General features: G+C 33.3%; 1 protein-coding gene across 1 annotated transcript in view; it reads left to right on the top strand.

Moving 5' to 3' along the window:
- Positions 1-19846, top strand: part of LOC132718604 (ninein-like protein) — a 53934-nt gene extending 34088 nt beyond the window's left edge. The window contains exons 18-32 of the mRNA XM_060702318.1: positions 3186-3370; positions 3869-4041; positions 4596-5574; positions 7573-7726; positions 8126-8316; positions 10436-10630; positions 11212-11367; positions 11674-11787; positions 12264-12365; positions 12572-12685; positions 15021-15134; positions 17385-17453; positions 17809-18013; positions 18524-18645; positions 19152-19846. Coding sequence (XP_060558301.1) covers positions 3186-3370; positions 3869-4041; positions 4596-5574; positions 7573-7726; positions 8126-8316; positions 10436-10630; positions 11212-11367; positions 11674-11787; positions 12264-12365; positions 12572-12685; positions 15021-15134; positions 17385-17453; positions 17809-18013; positions 18524-18645; positions 19152-19340 — 3062 coding nt within the window. The 3' untranslated portion in view covers positions 19341-19846. The remainder of the gene's footprint in view (positions 1-3185; positions 3371-3868; positions 4042-4595; positions 5575-7572; positions 7727-8125; positions 8317-10435; positions 10631-11211; positions 11368-11673; positions 11788-12263; positions 12366-12571; positions 12686-15020; positions 15135-17384; positions 17454-17808; positions 18014-18523; positions 18646-19151) is intronic.
- The last annotated feature ends 2785 nt before the right edge of the window (positions 19847-22631 follow it).

Genomic DNA, 22631 nt, shown 5'->3' with positions numbered 1-22631 from the left:
AAAAATCTTCTTTTAAAGAACCCAAAGAGCTAGAGCTAAGATATTTAGCATGAAACATGTTCTAATGGGTGTCTACCAGGTTTGTTCAAATAAAAGCCCTGGGTGAAAATTGGCCCCGCCCCGGGGGGTCATTGATTTTCCCTATATGCATATAGTAAAAACTTAAAAAATCTTCTTTTTAAAGAACTCAAAGAGCTATGGCTAAGATATTGAGCATCAAACATGTTCTAATAGGTGTCTACCAAGTTTGTTCAAATACAAGCCCAGGGGTCAAAATTGGCCCCGCCCGGGGGTCATTGATTTTCTTTATATGTGTTTAGCAAAAAACTTTAAATCTTCTTTGAAAAAACCCAAATAGCTAGAGTTTAGATATTAAGCATGAAACATCTTCTAGTAAGTGTCTACAAAGTTTGTTCAAATAAAAGCCCTGGGGTCAAAACTGGCCCTGCCCCAGGGGTGTCATTGTTTTTTAACTATATGTGTATAGTAAAAACTTTAAAAAAATCTTCTTTTAAAAAGCCCAATGAGCTAGAGCTTAAATGTTTAGCATGAAACATCTTCTTATGGGTGTCTACCAAGTTTGTGCAAATAAAAGCTCTGGGTTAAATTGGCTCTGCAACGTTGGGGGGGGGGGGGCCTATATACAGGTGAGCGACCTCAGGGCCATCATGGCCCTCTTGTTATGATAGCTAGCATTTTTTTAAATACTTTATTTTTCAACTCAAATATTTTATGATTTTTGAATGTTGAAAGAACAAATGATTTGTTTGTTAGCTTAAGCTTGACAAATAAAGTAGGGGTGTTTTCTTATTAGCTCACCTGTCACAAAGTGACAGGGTGAGCTTTTGTGATCGTTTTTCGTCCGGCGTCCGGCCGTCCGTCCGGCGTCCGGTCGTCCGTCCGCATCCGTAAACTTTTACTTTAAATGACATCTCCTCATAAACCACTAGCCAATTTCATCCAAACTTCACAGGAATGTTCCTTTGGTGGTCACCTTTAAAAATTGTTCAAAGAATTTAATTCCATGCAGAACTCTGGTTGCCATGGTAACCGAAAGAAAAAACTTTAAATATCTTCTTTTAAAAAACCCAAAGAGCTAGAACTTAGATATTTGGCATGAAACATCTTCTAGTAAGTGTCTACCAAGTTTGTTCAAATAAAAGTCCTAGGGTCAAAATTGGCCCCGCCCCAGGGGGTCATTGATTTTCCCTATATACATATAGTAAAAACTTAAAAAAATTCTTCTTTTAAAGAACCCATGGAGCTAGAGCTAAGATATTTAGCATGAAACATCATCTAGTAAGTGTCTACCAAGTTTGTTCAAATAAAAGCCCTGGGGTCAAAATTGGCCCCGCCCCAGGGGGTCATTGATTTTCCCTATATGCATATAGTAAAAACTTAAAAAATCTTCTTTTAAAGAACCCATAGAGCTAAAGCTAAGATATCTAGCATGAAACATCTTCTAATAAGTGTCTACCAAGTTTGTTCAAATTAAAGCCCTGGGGTCAAAATTGGCCCGCCCCAGGGGTCATTGATTTCCCTATATGCATATATAGTAAAAACTTAAAAAATCTTCTTTTAAAGAACCCATAGAGCTAGAGCTAAGATATTTAGCATGAAACATCTTCTAATAAGTGTCTACCAAGTTTGTTCAAATAAAAGCCCTGGGGTCAAAATTGGCCCCGCCCCAGGGGGTCATTGATTTTCCCTTTATGCATATAGTAAAAACTTAAAAAACCTTCTTTTAAAGAACCCAAAGAGCTAGGTCTAAGATATTTAGCATGAAACATGTTCTAATGGATGTCTACAAAGTTTGTTCAAATAAAAGCCCTGGGATCAAAATTGGCCCCGCCCCAGGGGGTCATTGATTTTTCCTATATGCATATAGTAAAAACTTAAAAAATCTTCTTTTAAAGAACCCATAGAGCTAGAGCTAAGATATTTAGCATGAAACATCTTCTAATAAGTGTCTACCAAGTTTGTTCAAATAAAAGCCCTTGGGTCAAAATTGGCCCCGCCCCAGGGGGTCATTGATTTTCCCAATATGCATAAAGTAAAAACTTAAAAAATCTTCTTTTAAAGAACCAAAGAGCTAGAGCTAAGATATTTAGCATGAAACATGTGCTAATGGGTGTCTACAAAGTTTGTTCAAGTAAAAGCCCTGCGGTCAAAATTGACCCGACCCCGGGGTCATTGATTTTCCTTATATGTGTATGGCAAACACTTAAAAATCTTCTTTGAAAAAACCCAAATAGCTAGAGTTTAGATATTAAGCATGAAACATCTTCTAGTGAGTGTCTACAAAGTTTGTTCAAATAAAAGCCCTTGGGTCAAAATTGGCCCCTCCCTGGGGGTCATTGATTTTCCTTATATGTGTATGGCAAACACTTAAAAATCTTCTTTGAAAAAACCCAAATAGCTAGAGTTTAGATATTAAGCATGAAACATCTTCTAGTAAGTGTCTACAAAGTTTGTTCAAATAACAGCCCTGGGGCTTAAACTGGCCCCGCCCCAGAGGTGTCATTGTTTTTAACTATATGTGTATAGTAAAAACTTAAAAAATCTTCTTTTAAAAAACCCAATGAGCTAGAGGTTAGATTGCAGGAAACATCTTTTTGTGGGTGTCTACCAAGTTTGTTCAAATAAAAGCCCTTGGGTTAAAATTGGCCCTGCAAAAGGGGGGGGGGGGAGGTCATTTTTTTTCATTATATGTGTGTAGTAAAAACTTAACATCTTGAAACATCTCCTAATGAGTGTCTTCTAAGTTTGTTCAAATATGAGCCCTGGGGTTTAAACTAGCCCCGCTCCGGGGGCCTTAATACAGGTGAGCGACCTCAGGGCCATAATGGCCCTCTTGTTTATTTAATATTACTTTAATCTATGATGGTATTTAAGAACATTTTTTCAATATCACTTTAAAAGAAAATGTAGAGAAATCAAGACAATGCTTATTTTCATTGATTGAAAAAGCAGTTTCAAAGTCTGAATTTAAATACTTTATTTTTTTTCAGCATTATATATTATAATTACAGTGTATATCTATCATTTTTAGTATATCAGTTTGATGCTTCTATATCTTTGCAAAAATGGCCGCTTTTTTATAAAATCCTTGCTGGTAGTTGTTACTGGCAGTTAAATCAACCACTTTGTGAGGATAATATAGAGTTTGATTGTTATATTATCAGGTGTTGGTAGTACTGGAGATAAGGAGGTTATAGAAGAGTTAAGGAAAGAACTACAAGAACTCAAGGATCATTTTGATATAGAGAGACGGGAAATAGAACAAGCCCATAGACTAGAAATAACAGACATTGAAGAAAGACAGGATCAGGAAAAAGGTGATCTGCTCAACCATATAGAGAGAGAAAAGGTATGACTAAAGCTGAATGTCTTGAATCTCAGATATATATTTTCTGTTAATGTAGATTAATATAGAACTATGTGTGTAACTGTATTTCTTGATTTAACAATAGAATGTATGAGGATCAAGTGTTTTATTTTGAATGACAGTTGTAGTCAAGTGGATATAGTGTCTGTCTCAATCTAGAACTTATGGGTTACAACTTCACTGGTGTCTCGGCCATGTTTTTACATATAACATTAGTACTGATAAGTTTCAACTAGTAGATTCAAAATTGCTTCAAATAAATTTCAAACATTCTCCACTATTTACTAGTAACTATAATGAATATTTTAAGCTAAGTAGGTTTGCATGCATTTAGACACAAGATATTTCACTAAAAAGTGTAGGACTTAATATAGTTGATCTGCAAAATGTATACCCGATGTGGACAAGCTATGATAGAAATTAGCTTTTAAGGAGTATTAAGATTGTATGTAAATGCTGTTGTTATTTTGGTGTTTTCAGGTAAAGATATCAGATGATTTTGAGAGATTACAACAACAGGCATTATCAGAACTAGCAAGGGAATTGCAGACCAACTTTGCCCATGAGAAGGAAGACCTCATACTGAAACATGAATCTGAGAAGAACCACTTACAACAAAAGTTCATAGAAGAGACAGATAGACTAAGAGAAAAGTAGGAATTCAGTAGTATTTATTATTGTAATTTTTAACTAAATAAATATACCATAATAACTAATGATAGCATAAAAATGTTTTGTAAAGTCCTTTAACATTCATGTTTTTCCAATGATGAAAAGAAGCAAGACTTGAATACAAAGCATTGAATGTTAAAATAATGAATAGGACCTTTATATATTAAGCAGTCAGCAACCATTTTCACATTTCAGAATCAACACATATAAAGTTAAGGTAATGATGCTTTACCAAGGAAAATGTGACACTTTTTATCCATAAGGTTCTTTAAATTTGACAAACTTTGGTATAAATATCAATATGCAAAATGCATACGAAAATTTCAGTGATATTTAAACATACTTTTTTAGGACAGGTTAATCCCAAATTATTCACTATTTGGCAAATAACATTAAAGTTGATGTATATAAAAAAGTCTTAAAAAGAAAATAGCAAGAAACACAATGAAATAAAATGAAACTAGAGTCAAAGATACATAATGTTATTTCTTTCAAAGAAGTTAGGGATAGTTTTTCAAATAATTTCTTTTGATAGATTGGAATCAGAGCATCAGGAAGAATTAGAGAGTCGTATAGAGGAAGTGAGGTCGGTTTGTGAGCAGGAAAGATTCCAGGTGGAGGAGGCTTTAGCTGAAGCACAACCTATTGTAAATGATCTGGAGGAACAAAACACACAACTACAGCAAAAACTCTCTGAACAAAAAGAGCTGAATACTCAGCTAACACAAAAACTTGCCAAACAAAAGGATTTGATTCACGAATTAGAACAGAACCTTGAGGATCAAAGCACTCAGTCTCAAAAGAAACTAGCCAAACAGAAAGCACATGATACACAGCTGGAAGAAACTCTTGAGGAAGAAAATACTCAGCTGAAAGTAAAACTGTCAAAGCTTAAGGAACAAAACACATTGCTGGAACAGAAACTTGTAGCACAAAATGAGCAGTGTGAAAACCTGAAACAAACACTTGATGAACAGAAGTCAGCACTTGAACTGAAACTTAGCAAAGAGAAAGAAGAAAAAATAAAACTTGAAGAAAACACTGAGGAACAAACGAAAAATCTTCAACATAAACTCACCAAACTAAAGGAGTTTAACACACAGCTTGAACAAACACTTGCCCAACAGAAGGAAGAAAGTGATACAGAATTGAAAAGACAAAAAGCAGAAATGGAAGGAATGTTAACTAGACATATGCAAAAGCTTGAGGATGTTGAACGACAGAAACATGAAATAGAATTACATTATAAGAAAGGTTACAATGACACAGAACTATCATTTAGAAAGGAGAAAATGGATCTGACCAATGAAATAGACAGGCAGTCTCAGGATATCAGAGAGCTACAGAGACAGAAAGCAGAGTTAGAATTAGAGCTAAAACAACAGAGAGATGAGCTTGAGCTCTCATTTAGACAAGAAAAACAAGAGATTTTAGAGCTCTATGAAGAAAAGATCAGAGAGATGGAACAGAAACTAATCGAGTCAGAGAAAGCACAGGATAATCTGCTGAAGGAGGTAAAATAATCAGGCAATATTTACTTAACTACATAATTACTTGATAGAAGCAAAAATCAATTAAGCTTACTGCTGTTAGGTCAATAGATAATATTAATTGTAACAATACAGATCATAAATTGCCAATATTTATTGTAACCATACAGTTCTTAAATTGCCGTTTCTCCCTTTTTTATGCCCCCGCCATGTAATGGCTGGGGCATATAGTGTTACCCTGTTCCGTCCTTCCGTCCTTCCGTCATTCCGTCATTCCGTCCTTCCGTCATTCCGTCATTCTGTCATTCCGTCATCATCAGTTTCCGTGCATTATCTTAGTAACGGTTGCACATATTCAACTCAAATTTAACATATGGATATGTCATGAGTAAATACAGGTCAAGTTTGAATTTGGTCATGGTTCGATGATTTTTGGCAGAGTTATGCCCCTTTTACTTTGAAAATAATATGAAATTTTCAGTTTCCGTTTATTATCTCCCCAACGGTACAACACATTCAACTCAAACTTGACATATGGATATGTCATGAGAAAATACAGGCCAAGTTCGAATTTGGTCATGGTTCGATGATTTTTGGCAGAGTTATGCCCCTTTTACTTTGAAAATAATGTGAAATTTTCAGTTTCCGTTCATTATCTCCCCAACGGTACAACACATTCAACTCAAATTTGACATATGGATATGTCATGAGAAAATACAGGTCAAATTCGAATTTGGTCATGGTTCAACGATTTTTAGCAGAGTTATGCCCCTTTTACTTTGAAAATAATATGAAATTTTCAGTTTCCGTTCATTATCTCCGCAACCGTACAACACATTCAACTCAAATTTAAAATATGGATATGTCATGACAAAATACAGGTCAAGTTCGAATTTGGTCATGGTTCGATGATTTTTGGCAGAGTTATGCCCCTTTTACTTTGAAAATCATATGAAATTTTCAGTTTCCGTTTATTATCTCCCCAACGGTACAACACATTCAACTCAAACTTGACATATGGATATGTCATTAGAAAATACAGGCCAAGTTCGAATTTGGTCATGGTTCGATGATTTTTGGCAGAGTTATGCCCCTTTTACTTTGAAAATAATGTGAAATTTTCAGTTTCCGTTCATTATCTCCCCAACGGTACAACACATTCAACTCAAACTTGACATATGGATACGTCAAAGGAATGCCCAGGTCAAGTTCAAATTTGGTCATGGTTCAATGATTTTTGGCAGAGTTATGCCCCTTTCACTTTGAAAGTAATATGAAATTTTCAGTTTCCGTTTATTATCTCCCCAACAGTACAACACATTCAACTCAAATTTGACATATGGATATGTTTTTGGAATGCCAGGCCAAGTTGGAATTTGGTCCATGGTTCAATGATTTTTGGGCAGAGTTTATGCCCCTTTCACTTTGAAAATAATATGAAAATTTACAGTTTCTGGTCCATTATCTACCCAACAGTGTTACATATTCAACTTAAATTTGACATATGGATATGTCAAAGGAATGGGCAGGTCAAGTTGAAATTTGGTCATGGTTTGATGATTTTTTTTGGCAGAGTTATGTCCCTTTCACTTTGAAAATAATTATAGATACATCTTAGGAATAAGCAGTTTAAGTATGAATTTGGTTGTGGTTCAATGATTTTAGACAAACTTATCTTTCCTGAATGTTGGAAAAATTTTGTACTTTCAGTTTCAGCACTCATACTTTTAGCCATTATTTTGGCTACAAATATGAAATATGTTATTTTTAAAAGGTTAAGACTGAATAATTTCAGTGTCTTGAACAATGTATGAAAATGGTTTGTGTTAACATTTTAAAGTTTTAAGGGCTTTGAACTTAAAATGAAAAAAATAATTAATGCACCATCTGAAATTTTGGCTGCATGCGGGGGCATCCGTGGCATGATGACACATTTCTAGTTTTTGGATAGTTTTCATTGTGAAAGGAGTCTGTTTTTATTTTTTGAAAGTGTTTGTTCTTTATAATGGTGCTTTGTTGCAGGGTGTAGATTCACTTTATGGTAAACTGAAGGACGACTTTTATAGACTGTTGGATGATGCAACCAAAGCTAAACTTGCTGAGGAGAAGAAGAAATTAGATGAAAACCTTAAAAAAGAAATGGAAGCAAATTTTGATACCAAGAAATCTGAACTGAGTAATTGTTTTTAATTAATAACTGATTGACTAGTAATTACTGTTGACATTTGAGTGTATTTGCACTAATTGGCTTTGATGACAATGAAAATGGTATTATGTTGAAGAACATATCAATATCTGCTGTACATTGTTAAAAGAGATAGGATATGAAAGCTTTATTGTGAAAGTAAACTTAAATAATTTACATTTTCTAGCATTTCACTATTGTTTGACCTTAATTTCAGATATATCATTGATATAAACAAAAACTTTAGTATGACTGACAAAGTTGTGATCTGCAATCTTAGATATATGGTTCTAATGCAAAAGGGCATAACTCTATTTTATATAGCTATATTAAGAGACAAAATAGAACATGTATTGAGAAGGTGTGTGTAAAATCTCATTACTATTACAGGTCATTTATTTGAGAAAGAGAGGACAGAGTTAGTGGAGAGATATGAGGGACAGATTGAGGGTATGAGACAGGAGTTAGGTAGATTACAGGATAAACTAGATGAGGAGAGGGAGATACTGGCACAAAGATTTGACAGTGAGAAAGATGGAATTGAGGAACAATTGGCTCAACAATTGAGGGATGAACTAGAGGTAATTGATGTTTGATTGACTTCTGTTGATTTAAAAATTCTTAAAGCAAACTGGTATAGTATGTATTTTATCTTTTCTCTGATGGATGGTACAAGTTAAAAATGTTTTTCTCTTGGTATATAAGATAACAGTACCCAATTATTATATATTTTATGACAATATTGTAATGCAAGAAATTGCATCATTTTGAAAAGTTTTTTTGCATACTTTACTGCAATGACTCATATAAATATTTAATATATTCTTATAAAAAAAATTAAATGCTTCTGCTCGAAAAGTTGAAATAATAGAGTTGAAATTGAAAAAAAAAAGTATTAATGATAGGTCATCAATACAATAGATTAAAATATTTATATTCCTGAAATATCCATTGATTATGTTGTAAATGTAAGTAGTATACTGAAAATGTAAGTTTTTCCTATGTTTTATGTTAACCTGTATTCCTATTATTGTGTGGCCAGTCTTGTAAATGGAAGAAAAGGGTTAGATTAAGTCAGAAATACCTGAAGAAAAACAAAGAGGTAAAAACAGTATTGTTTTGTATCACCCTCACAATGAGGTAAAGATTGTATTATTATATCACACCCTCACATAAGGATGCTATATGCTATACATGATACTTGCATGCCAACAATTAATGTTGAAATATGTCAGTTTGTTTCTTTATGATGACCTTTCACATACGAAATATAACCATCAGATTATTAGATCAGATTAAAAAACAACAACAACAAAAATAATAATAAGTATAAGAATATGAATAAGTAATGATTTATGAACTACTTGAGTATAAAATGAAATATGCATGACATAATAAAATCATCATACATTTGTTTATTCCTATCACATGTAGCTCATGTACTGGATTATAAATTTGTATCATATTGTGATGTAAGTATATCTCCAAAAAAATGTTTGGAAGACATGTTTGCCTTTTCCATCTGTCCACCTGTCTCCATCTGTCCATCTCATTCTTCATTAACAATGTCCAGCTTTCACAGATCAAACTGCTGGCTGGATTTTGACCTAACTTTATGGGATTGATCAGTATCCAAGTCTAGTTGAGCATTTTGCTGCCACATTGCTCTGTGCTGCTCAAAATTGCCCTGCAGCTAAAAATAGAAAGAAAACTTGTCTGGATTTTAGTGTCAAACTGTTGGTAGGATTTCCATTTGCTGTTCTTTTCTTAGAGTACATATGGGAGCAACATATGTTTCAATGACAAATCTGATATTCTATGTTTGTATTTCCTGTCATTTGATCACATTACCTCTGGGACTGTACTCAACAAGTTTATCTAAGAATATTTTGATGACATTGACAAAAAATGAAATATGTTATTGTTTAACTTGTGTTGATGGAAAGAGTTTAATTGTTCACAATTCTGAATATATGTTTGTCAAATATTCGACAAATGTAGCGCCTTTTCTAAGTGGTGTTTTTGATAAATCTTGTAAAGTTATTATTTTAAAGTCATGAGCTAGGTAGGGACACATAAATGTATGCATGCATGTATTCACGCAATATAATGTAAAATATGTTAAAAATCTCACTGATATAGAAACTATGTGAGTTTTGCATTTGTACTGTTGATAAGTATCGCATTTATTTTTCATTTTCCTATATGGATATTTAAAAAAAAAGATTTTTATGTGTACTTTTTGAACAAAGGCAAGACTTCTGTCCATATGAATAAATCAGTATTTCTATTTCTGTACAAATTCAAAATGTTTTCTTGTTTGATATGAAATTTAAATAACTTGTTGTTTTTTTTCTGCAAGGTATTTGCAATTTAAACAGAAATATATGTGGCCTAACCTTTGATCAAATCTTCAATGCTGTACTGATGGTGTGCAGAGTTACTGGACTGCTCTATACATTGTCATTCTTATAAGTGTTAAGAACCATTTGAGCCGCGCCATGACAAAACCAACATAATACAGTCTGATCAGGATCCATGCTGTTCGCTTACCAACCCTATTACAAGTAGAGAAACTGATAGCGAACAGCATGGATTCTTATCAGACTGCGCAGATGCGCAGGCTGGTCTGGATCCATGCTGGTCGCAAACCCATTATGTTGGTTTTGTCGTGACACGGTTCATTTATCTTTATTACAGGAGGAGTTTGTGCAGCAGATGGAGGAGATCAGAGATGCCTATGATGAAGAGAAGCATGAGTACGAAGCTCAGGCAAACCTCCTCAGACAGGAAGTTGAGGAACTGCAGAGTGCTCTAGATGATGAAGATAAAAACAGAAAGAAAATAGATGAACTGAAGAAGGCAAATAATAAACTACAACAAGAAAGAAGACTGGTACATGCTTAAATTATTTGTAATGTTTAGGAAAAGGGGCCGTCTGTGGCCCAGTGGTTACTTAAGGTCGTTGACTTCAAACCACTTGCCCCTTACCGCTGTTGGTTTGAATTTGGACAGGGACATTGGATTCTTTCATGTGGGGAAGCTTTCCAGCTAGCTTAGGGAACATTGGTTGTTTTACTTAGGTGCCTGTTCGTTCCTGAAATAATGCACAGAAGGGCATGTGAGGTCTTCCTCCAGCAGTAAAGCTGGAGCGTTGCCATATGATAACCTCTACTGTGTGGGTGTGAGATAAAACTCAATCAAACAAACATTTAGGAAAAAGCCTAGGAGGTCTTATTAAGCATTATTAGAATTATTGAATCTCTATTGGTTTATTTTTTGTATTTGGATACTTATTCCTTTATTAATGTTTGTGGAATCATGTTAGATCAGGTACATTCTAATGAAATATTAAACAAAATTGAGTTATGTTAGCATGGTGAGAAAATTTGATTTTTCTTATGAATACATGTAGATAGTAAAAAGAAGTTATAGAGTAAAAGAATTTTATAAAACTTTATTTTTGATATTTACAGGCAGAGAAAGGACAAATAGAAATGCAAAAAGCTCTAGAAAGCACCAAACAGGCATTAGAAGCCCGCATTGATGAGTTAATGGCAGAGAAAGAAGGGGCTATAACTGCTGTTAAAACAGAATTTGTTGAGTCTTCCAAACAGAGTGGCAAGGATAAGGTATAGGTCTTACAAGATATCAGTTTAATTGCTGTGCTCTTTTGTCAAATTGTGTGTAACTTTAAAGAATATGTGAATGACATTTGTTTTACAGATTTTGTTAATATAAAGACATTAAAAATTGTTCAAGTTGATGTCTTTACCACTTTCTTTGTATACAATTCATGCATTGAAATCATGCATTATGTCAATGATTTTTAGTACTTTTACCTGATTGAACCAATTAACATATATGATAAACGATGCAATATCTAGATAATCCAGTAATTTTTGAACTCATGCTGGGCATGTTTCCTTCACCTTCAGGCTGCTTTTGATGCATTGGCAATAGAGAAAGACTTGCTTGAGGAAAGGGTGGCTGCACTATCTCAGGAAGTAGCAGAATTACAGGGACAGACTAACACTGTGTCTGACTTACAGGTAAACTGCTTTTGTTGTGTTTTTAATCAGGTTATCAATTTTGAAATTCCTTGTTACTAGATTGGTGAAAGGCAAACAGGCAGATGGGTGGACGACAAAAAAGATGGTTTCCAGTCAACAACTTTAAGCACAGATTGACTTATCTTAATCAAATTTGTTATATGGGATTGTGTTTGGGCCCCTTAGGCTCAATGTTACTGTTACTAAAAATAGACAAAACAGTTTCCAGCCAATAACTAGATTTAGGAATGAGATATTTTAATTTAACTTGTTGTGTAGCTTTCCTTTTTTATTTACCATATGAAATAAGATGATATATTGTTTTCTAGTTTTGTACATACTGAATGATAAAGTTTAGCATCCAAAGTTCTGGAACTATTACATATTTTCATGCATCATAGTTATTCGTTCTGCAAAATTTATGCAAAAAAGACATCATGATACATATACTATTGTAATCTTTTTATGTCATTCAGAGGGAAGTGGAAAAATTGAAGAAGGATAATTTAGAGTTATGTGCACACATTGAGGAGAGACCAACAGACATATCACATCAACAAGTTCCACAACATGCTCAGGTATGCTTATCAATAACTCAAAATGTTAATATTAGTGAGAATAATAGCTAGTAATTTTTCAGCTTAAGAATTGAAATATCATTTGTATATTTGCATGAAACACTACTCGTATAAAGGCATGTTATTTGACCAACATTTTATCACTTCACCACTATAACATATAAATCACTGTAAATTCATGTATCACTTCTCACTGTATTTCACAGCAAGCTATAAATGAGCTTACTAGAGAAAAATCAGAGCTAGAGGAGAGACTTGTTGATATACAGAATAAATTTGAGGAGGTGGAAGATATGGCAAAGAAATACTCACACCTTCAGGTAAATGAGAAATACAAAAAAAATCTTACTTTAGTTAGTTATCCTATTATTTAGCTATTTTGATACATGATTGATAGCATCATCAAAAATGTTGACTGCTAATGTAGTACATGTAAAAAACATTTGATCATTTCTTGACCAACATTAGATGTATATCAATTGATGTTTTTTTCCCCCAAAATTACTGGCAAGAAACAAATGAGCTGCGTCATGACAAAACCAACATAGTGCGTTTGCGACCAGCATGCATCCGCGCAGTCTGATCAGGATCCATGCTGTTCGCTTACCAACTCTATTACAAGTAGAGAAACTGATAGCGAACAGCATGAATCCTGATCAGACTGCCCGGACGCACAGGCTGGTCTGGATCCATGCTGGTCGCCAAACCCATTACATTGGTTTTGTCTTGACGCGGCTCAGATTGATTTTATGTATTTCAATTAGTAATGTGTTTTAAATAAAAGGGAAATTTATTTTAATTAGTTTGACTATGGTCAGATGACCATCGGTCAGTCAGTGGTAGAAGAAACATTATTGGAGACCCAGGATAAATTAGCTGATACAGAGGCTAAAATGATGCAATGTGAAAGAGAATTAAAGGATGCTCAACGATATAAGGATAAATATAAACTACTACAGGTTATAACATGCACATTGGGCTGGTGTGTGGTGTGAAAACAAAATGTTTTATACGAAAAATTTGATGTTGGGTTACCAAATACTGTATTTTGTAAATAAACTGTTTCACCATTTGTAAATTCAGTATGTAGATGAACTTTTAGTTATTGTTACAATCATATGAATTGGAAACACATTAAGGAAAGAAACCCCACTGTGTCTGGGAGTCTATCTCATAACAAACAGCAGAAAAGCAAATAAATGCAATGCTTTAAATAACTAAGTAAAAATAAATTGCCTGACTCTGTTTGTTTTAAGATTGTTTTTTTTTTTGTAAAAAGAAATTGAGGTGTGTTACACATGGTCTTTTATGTTGTATTGCATGTACATAAGGATTTTGTTAGATTAAAAAGAATATATGTATGTATTCACAAACTTTCAATATAACTAGTTATTGCATTTATTTTGCACAATATGGTTTATATTGTGTGTTTAACTCAAAGTATTTGATTTTATTATGTTTTTTTTTCTTTTTTCTTTTTTAGCTCGACTATTCGATAAGAATAAGTAGAGCTATTGTAGTACCCCGAGCGTCGGCGTCCGCGTCGGCGTCCGCGTCGGCGTAACCACTTATGTTAAAGTTTTTGTAATAGTTTAAATATTATATTTTCAAAGTCCATTGACATACGGCTTTGAAACTTTGCACACTTGTTCACCATCATTACCCCAACCTGTAAACAGGAGGAGATAACTGTATCAAGCATTTTGACAGAATTATGCCCCCTTTTCGACTTACAATTTACGTTAAAGTTTTTGTAATAGTTCAAATATTTTCAAAGTCCATTGACATATGGCTTTGAAACTTTGCACACTTGTTCACCATCATTACCCCAACCTGTAAACAGGAGGAGGTAACTGTATCAAGCATTTTGACAGAATTATGCCCCTTTTTCGACTTAGAATTTACGTTAAAGTTTTTGTAATAGTTCAAATATTTTCAAAGTCCATTGACATATGGCTTTGAAACTTTGCACACTTGTTCACCATCATGACCCCAACCTGTAGACAGGAGGAGGTAACTCTATCAAGCATTTTGACAGAATTATGCCTTTTTCGACTTAGAATTTATGTTAAAGTTTTTGTAATACCTTAAATATTTTCCAAGTCCATTGACATATGGCTTTGAAACTTTGCACACTTGTTCACCATCATGACCCCAACTTGTAGACAGGAGGAGGTAACTCTATCAAGCATTTTGACAGAATTATGCCCCTTTTTTGACTTAGAATTTATGTTAAAGTTTTTGTAATACCTCAAATATTTTCAAAGTTCATTGACATATGGCTTTTAAACTTTGCACACTTGTTTACCATCATTACCCCAACCTGTAAACAGGAGGAGGTAACTGTATTAAGCATTTTTTTTACTATCAAGCACTAAGAATAGTCGAGCGTTGCTGTCCTACCGACAGCTCTTGTTTTTTTTAAAAAGGATTCTTTGTTATAAATATTTGATATAGCACTTGTAAATCTTCCATGGAACATACTTGTCCTATTCTTGTATTTTAAGTGAAAAAGATTTTGCAAAATTTCATCAAATGGAAGTTTACTTATTGTCTCTACAGACAATAGTCATAGGGTCAAGAAAGCAAATATTTTATGCAATGGATGCCATCTTTTAATACAAGGCCTGTAGTCTTGATATTTGTTATTTACAGAAGAAGTATGAGGATGTTTGTAAAGAGAGGGATAAGGTATCACACCTAGCCAAGTCATTGAAGGAACAGCTAAATAAAGCAAGTACAGCAGAAAGAGAGGGGCATGAGGATAAGGTATGTTTATATATAGTTTTGCCTGTAGAACTTTTCTGTACTGTATGCTTCAAATTACCTTTTCACTTTTGTGAGTTCAGCTTGATAACAAGGGAACCACATTCTGTTAAGAAATATTTGATATATACCCATGTATAAAATATTAAATTATTTTCGTCTATGGGAATTAAAATGCATTTTATTAGTCCTCTACCGGTTTAACCAGAGGGGACTTTAGGTTTAACCTCCATCTGTCTGTCTTTCTGTCCACTCTCACGGGACAGTAATAATGTGGCTAGAGGGACAATAGGTAACTGTTCTTTCTCTTTGATGTCAGTCATTCCGTAATGCTTTTATGTGGCTTTTTTCTTTTAAGTGGCTAAAAAGAACAATAGAGAGAATAATAGAGTAGCCACATTATTACTGTCCTGTTAGAACGGACGTCCGTCCGTCCTCAAAATTGGATCCCATGATAACGCAAAAAGTACTGAAAATATTTATTTGAAACTTGATATATGGATAGATGGCAGTATTGAGATTATGCACATCTTTTTCTTTTCTTCCTATGTTGAAAACTTTGGTTGCTATGGCATCAAATAGACTGAAAATATGGCTAATTTAACACAAACTGGATCCAGTGATAGCGCAAAAAGTACTGAAAATATTTTTATAAATCTTAAAACATTGGTAGATGACATTCTAGAGATTATGCACGTAATTTGCTTTTCTTTCTATGTTGAAAAGTTTGGTTGCTATGGCAACAAATAGACTTTAAATATGGCAAATATAACAATATTTGTCATTATTCAAAAAGTAGTGAAAACATTTTCATGAAACTTAAAATATTTGTTTCTGATCATCAACCTCATCATATGTGACAAGGTTTACAACTCCAGCACAGATATTTTAAGCATTACCCCCTTAAACTTAGAATTTACTTTAAAAAAATGATTTTTTTTTATTACTTCTTTATTTCCGAATGTATCCACTATAAACTTCATATATATATGTGTCTATTATTACTCAAGTCATTTGGGAGAAGGTTCAATACTCTAGCTTGACTATTTCCAGAATTATGTCTCCCTTGAACTTCTAGAAATTATTATATTTTACTGAAACTTCTTCATTTCTTATAGCATTTCGTTTAAACTCCCACTTCATAATAATATGACAAGGGTTATATATCTAACGTCCATATTTCCAGAATTATCTCCTCCTTAAACTTTGAATTTTTCTTACTCATTCTTTAACTTTCTTATTTCCCCATGGATTTACTTCAAATTTAAATAAAGATATTTGTTATCAAGACCTACTTCATATGTGATTAGATTTATTTTTAAGGCATAGGTTTCCATGATTATTTTCATTTCAACTTGAAATTTACTTGAATCTTTCTTTTAATTTTCTTCTTTGTAACAATTATTGGTATATTTGAATTTTTTTTCACTTTTCTTCTTTGTGACTATAAATGGTATTTTTAAACTTTTGATATTTGTCTTTGTTACACTCACATCATGTATGACAATGTTCATAAGTCTAGCATCTTTATTTCAAGAGTTACCTCCTCTTGGTTTTGCTTTTAAAAATGTTATTTTCTGGTAACAACCAGGGATGTTTAAAGATTTACCCTCAGAGTCTCTGTCAGTTGGTCTGTCTGTTTGTTTCTAAAATCTGTTTCCTGAGATCACTTTTAAAGACATTGGAACTTTTCCAACATATTTACTTAAATGGAACATCAGTTATACATACATGTATTCATCCTGAGAAAATTGGATCTTTTGATTATCTGTTCTATAAACATTATTTGTGAAACTTAATACATTACTTTGATACAAACTAAGAACGCAAAAGATTTAAGTTTATTAATGTCATTCATTCATTCAATGACATAATTCAATGACTAATGGCCGTTTAGAATGTTGCTGGGGGTTCTAACCGGTAGGGGACTTATGGATTGCTTGCAATACTATGATAATTGCTTGTTGCGTCTACTTCCTCATCTAGGACAAAACTATTTTAAAGAAAAAGTTTTCAATATTAAAATTTGCAAAATGTTTTTATGTGTGTAAGAAGGGGTTTCATCACCTTAAAAGTATTATTGCTTTACGAAAATAATTGGTTTTACAAGGTGGCCTAAAAGAATGTACAAGGGACATCCTAAGGGTCCTTAACCAAAAGAAAAACTTGAAATTCTCTTTAATTAAACACATATTTATGAGAGAAAAAAGGTTTGTTAACAATAAACATCAAGTGTGTATATTACTCTTGTAGGGTAAACTAACTTCTGTACTTGATGAGAAGAAACAATTAGAGATACAACTTCAGAAAATCAGTGACAAGGTTTGTTCACTCAACAAAACAAATGCTTTAGATGTATAAATATAAATGTCATATTGATATACCTTAATGACAATGTAAATTAAGATGGATGAAGTTTTCCTTTCCTGAATAGTGAAATCAGTCTTGCATGACAGCAAAATAAAAAAGGCATACCATACATAATTGTAGTTTTCATTAAATAAATGAATGGCAATTTTATGCATGAAAAAATTTGTTTTTACTGCTATTATTTATTTATTTTTATTTTTTTTGATCTTTTGATTTATCAAAGTGACCTTTTGACTCTGACTCTTTCCACACATTTTGGAAGATGATAGATTAGAAATAAACAGTTTACTTTTAACATGTATTTCAGCTTTTAGAAGCAACAACAAATTTCTCTGTTAGTCAGTCACAACATATCCGTGAGTTACAACAATGGAAGGAACAATGTAGCAACATGGTAGATCTACAGAAATTTACCAAGTTACAGATTGATCTTGTTGACAACCAGAGATCTCTTAGAGATCTACAGGAACTACTCAAAACTAAAGAGGAAACATTAACTAAAGTTTTTAAAGGTATACAATTTTTGTGTGCTTGATGACAGGTAATTAGCACAAATAAATGTATGCTATTGCACTTCTAAACCAACAAAATATAGAATAAAAGTTTTGTGGGAAATTAACAGTGACTAGAAATTTGCAAGAGTGATAGGACAAGAAAACCATTTCTATAAGTTATTTTTAAGTTGGCAAATGACACTCAATTACTTTAAATTATCATGAAGCTTAAATGTAATTTAAACAGTACCTGTTTGTAAAGGATTGCTGGGGAGGATATATGTTAAAGCTTTTACTAGATTTATTTATACGTACATGTATATCCATCCTTATCAAAGGTTTGGATACCACTTTTAGCAGTAGGTTAACATTCATTTCTTCATTAATGAATAACAAACAAAGACTTCATTTTAAAATGAATGAATATGGTGTAAGTATGATGTTGCAGTTTTGATTAGTTTAGATGATAAGTTTATAGTGGCTTGCAGCGTGTGACCTTAGGTGTTTTAAATGATGTTATTATTTCAGAGACAAGTGATAAACACTTTGAGGAGGTGAATAGTTTGGAGGAACAGAGAGAATCTCTTATGAATAAACTGACAACACTACAGCAGATACTTGATGGTCAGATAGACAAGTTTAAACAGCAGGTAATTTGTCATTAGTTTTTAGAAAAAAAAACCTTATATAAGTTAAATATTCTGATTTACAAATATTTTCGTGATTTTTACAAGAGTCTTTATAGTATGAGGTTATTATACATTTTTGAGTACAATACTGAATTCTGTGATAGGTTTTGTAGCTATGTTTGAGTCCAATAGAATCACAATTGTTCTCAACAATGTATAATGACTTATTTTTTCCACGCCACCAATTTTTTTTTTACATTTTGAGGGGACTTTCTTACATGAAGTACAAATAGTTGTTTTATCATCAAGTCTGATTTGATATGGATATTTTGGACTCGGCAAATGAAAACAAAAGTAGAAAGAGTACAATAATTGTGATTTGATACAGAATTTTGAACTGGCAGAACGAAAACAAGTCTAAATTCATAAGACTAATTCATGATTGGAGACACATGGTACAAACGCGGAAAGATCATGAATATATTATAATTAATAAGTCTGAAATAAAGCAATATTTGTTATTGTAGTATGAGGCGAGTGAGAAGAGGAACGCTCTAGTTGTAGATCTATACAAGGAGAATGCTGACCTCATAGATGAACTGTCACGTGTCGAGCTACAGAAGAAAGATGCTGTGTCACGCTGCTACAAACTTGAAGACCAGTGTAATCATCTACGGAGAATGCTCAAGAAAATGGCAAAAGTTGCAATCACGTGATAAATATGATAGAACTATGCAGCAATTTCGCCCTTGTGTTCATATATAACATTTATACAGAGTACATGAAAAAAACCTTCATTTACTTGTACATGTATATGTTATAGAGACTGTCAGCATTGATGTGTTTGATAGAATATAGAACTGTTTCTTGATCTTTTAAGCGTTTTTGTGAGTTTGTGGGGTTTTATTGGGAGGTTTGCAGTGAATATTTAAGGTGATTTTTACATATACGCACTTCAATCTTGTTCTCAGATTCTTAAGATGAAAGAAAATTGGGAAAAGTTAGGTATAGTGCAATCAAGTGTGACAGGCAAAAGGAATACTATTGCTTTAACATTACTTATCTGTAGCATGTTTTTAGAAGCTTAATCTATACATTTATTCTCAGATGAATTTAAGTCGTGTCAATCATGTGTTAGATGTTTTATATTTATATATTTATTTGTCTGTGATACTTGTACATATCATAATTTATTAGATATTAAAAGGTTACCAGCACTTGATATTGCATTGTATTTTATTTTATGGTTAGACTTGAATTATTTACTCCTGAAGTTTTTCATCTGTAAGAACCTAAAAAATTTAGTTAATCAAAGAACAATGCTAATGAACATGCAGAAGGTGTTTTGATATACACTTAAGATATGAGCCGCGTCATGACAAAACCAACACAGTGCGTTTGCGACCAGCATGGATCCAGATCCGCGCAGTCTGATCAGGATCCATGTTGTTCGCTATCAGTTTCTTTACTTGCAATAGGGTTGGTAAGCGAACATCATGGATTCTGATCAGACTGGATCCATGCTGGTTGCAAACGCACTATGTTGGTTTTGTCGTGACGCGGCTCATATATTGATATGAGATCAGCAACTAACACATATTAGAAACGATGTTATTGTAATGCACACATGAATGCTAGAAGTTACAGCATTGTTTTACTTTAGACAAAGTTTGATCAAATAATCGACACTACAGAAGTTCTAAGTATAGTGACTACTAATTGGGGAAAGAATATGGCAAACATAGAAAAATAACTTGATTTTATGACACAAAGGTAAAAAAATTTGTAAGTTAAGAGTTATTTACTGGGGAGGAAGTGATGGGGGTACAAACAATGTGCAATTTAATTAAGTGCTAAAGAATCCACTAATGTAGCGGCAAAATGAAAGGCTTTAGTTAGAAAATGACTTGATAAAAAATTTTGTTCAGTACTCCCATAGGATATCAGTTACAGAGTAATTATATACTTTAGAATAGAATATTTCCTTCATGACATCACGTCTATCTTTTATGATAATAGCATTAGCTGAACGAAATAAAAACTGATAAAACATATCTACACATCGTTTTATAAACAAATAGCTATGGCATTGAAATGATAAAAAGCTTAAATGAATATAGAATGCAATTTGTGGTAATTAGATAATCTTTTATCTTGAAATTAAATATGGCAAGTAAATTGAAGGTCCAAGAGATAACAAAATGGAAAATACTTAAATTATTAATTTCATTACTTGCTAGTATTAATACCTTTTTAGCTCACCTGTCACAAAGTGACAGGGTGAGCTTTTGTGATCGCTTTTCGTCCGGCGTCCGTCCGTCCGTAAACTTTTACTTTAAATGGCATCTCCTCATAAACCACTAAGCCAATTTCATCCAAACTTCACAGGAATGTTCCTTTGGTGGTCACCTTTAAAAATTGTTCAATGAATTTAATTCCATGCAGAACTCTGGTTGCCATGGCAACCGAAAGAAAAAACTTTAAATATCTTCTTTTAAAAAACCGTAAGAGCTAGAGCTTAGATATTTGGCACGAAACATCTTCTAGTGAGTGAGTGTCTACCAAGTTTGTTCAAATAAAAGCCCTGGGGTCAAAATTGGCCCCGCCCCGGGGGGTCATTGATTTTCCCTATATACATATAGTAAAAACTTAAAAAATCTTCTTTTAAAGAACAAAAGGAGCTACAGCTAAGATATTTAGCATGAAACATGTTCTAATGGCTGTCTACCAAGTTTGTTCAAATAAAAGCCCTGGGGTCAAAATTAGCCCCGCCCCGGGGGTCATTGATTTTCCCTATATGCATATAGTAAAAACTTAAAAAATCTTCTTTTAAAGAACCCAAAGAGCTATGGCTAAGATATTTAGCATCAAACATTTTCTAATAGATGTCTACCAAGTTTGTTCAAATAAAAGGCCTGGGGTCTAAATTGGCCCCGCCCCAGGGGGTCATTGATTTTCCCTATATGCATATAGTAAAAACTTAAAAAATCTTCTTTTAAAGAACCAAAAGAGTTAAAGCTAAGATATTTAGCATGAAACATGTTCTAATAAGTGTCTACCAAGTTTGTTCAAATAAAAGCCCTTGGGGTCAAAATTGGCCCCGTCCCGGGGGGTCATTGATTTTCCCTATATACATATAGTAAAAACGTAAAAAATCTTCTTTTAAAAAACCATAAGAGCTAGAGCTTAGATATTTAGCATGAAACATTTTCTAGTGAGTGTCTACCAAATTTGTTCAAATAAAAGCCCTGGGGTTAAAATTGGCCCCGCCCCGGGGGGTCATTGATTTTCCCTATATGCATATAGTAAAAACTTGAAAAATCTTCTTTTAAAGAACCAAAAGAGCTAGAGCTAAAGATTTTTAGCATGAAACATGTTCTAATAAGTGTCTACCAAGTTTGTTCAAATAAAAGCCCTGGGGTCAAAATTGGCCTCGCCCCGGTCAAAATTGGCCTCGCCCCGGGGGGTGATTGATTTTCCCTATATGCATATAGTAAAAACTTAAGAAATCTTCTTTTAAAGAACCAAAAGAGCTATAGCTAAGATATTTAGCATGAAACATGTTCTAATGGGTGTCTACCAAGTTTTATTCAAATAAAAGCCCTGGGGTCAAAATTGGCCCCGCCCCGGGGGGTCATTGATTTTCCCTATATGCATATAGTAAAAACTTAAAAAATCTTCTTTTAAAGAACTGAAAGAGCTATGGCTAAGATATTGAGCATCAAACATGTTCTAATATGTGTCTACCAAGTTTGTTCAAATAAAAGCCCTGGGGTCAAAATTGGCCCCATACCAGGGGGTCATTGATTTTCCCTATATGCATATACTAAAAACTTAAAAAATCTTCTTTTAAAGAACCAAAAGAGTTAAAGCTAAGATATTTAGCATGAAACATGTTCTAATAAGTGTCTACCAAGTTTGTTCAAATAAAAGCCCTGGGGTCAAAATTGGGCCCGCCCCGGGGGATCATTGATTTTCCCTATATGCATTATAGTAAAAACTTCTTT

This window comes from Ruditapes philippinarum, unplaced genomic scaffold (assembly GCF_026571515.1).
Source record: "Ruditapes philippinarum isolate M1 unplaced genomic scaffold, ASM2657151v2 ctg856_1_1_1_1, whole genome shotgun sequence".
NCBI classification, from domain to species: Eukaryota; Metazoa; Mollusca; class Bivalvia; order Venerida; family Veneridae; genus Ruditapes; species Ruditapes philippinarum.
Note: the sequence above shows the minus strand (reverse complement) of the source record. Positions and strands in the feature narration are given on the sequence as shown.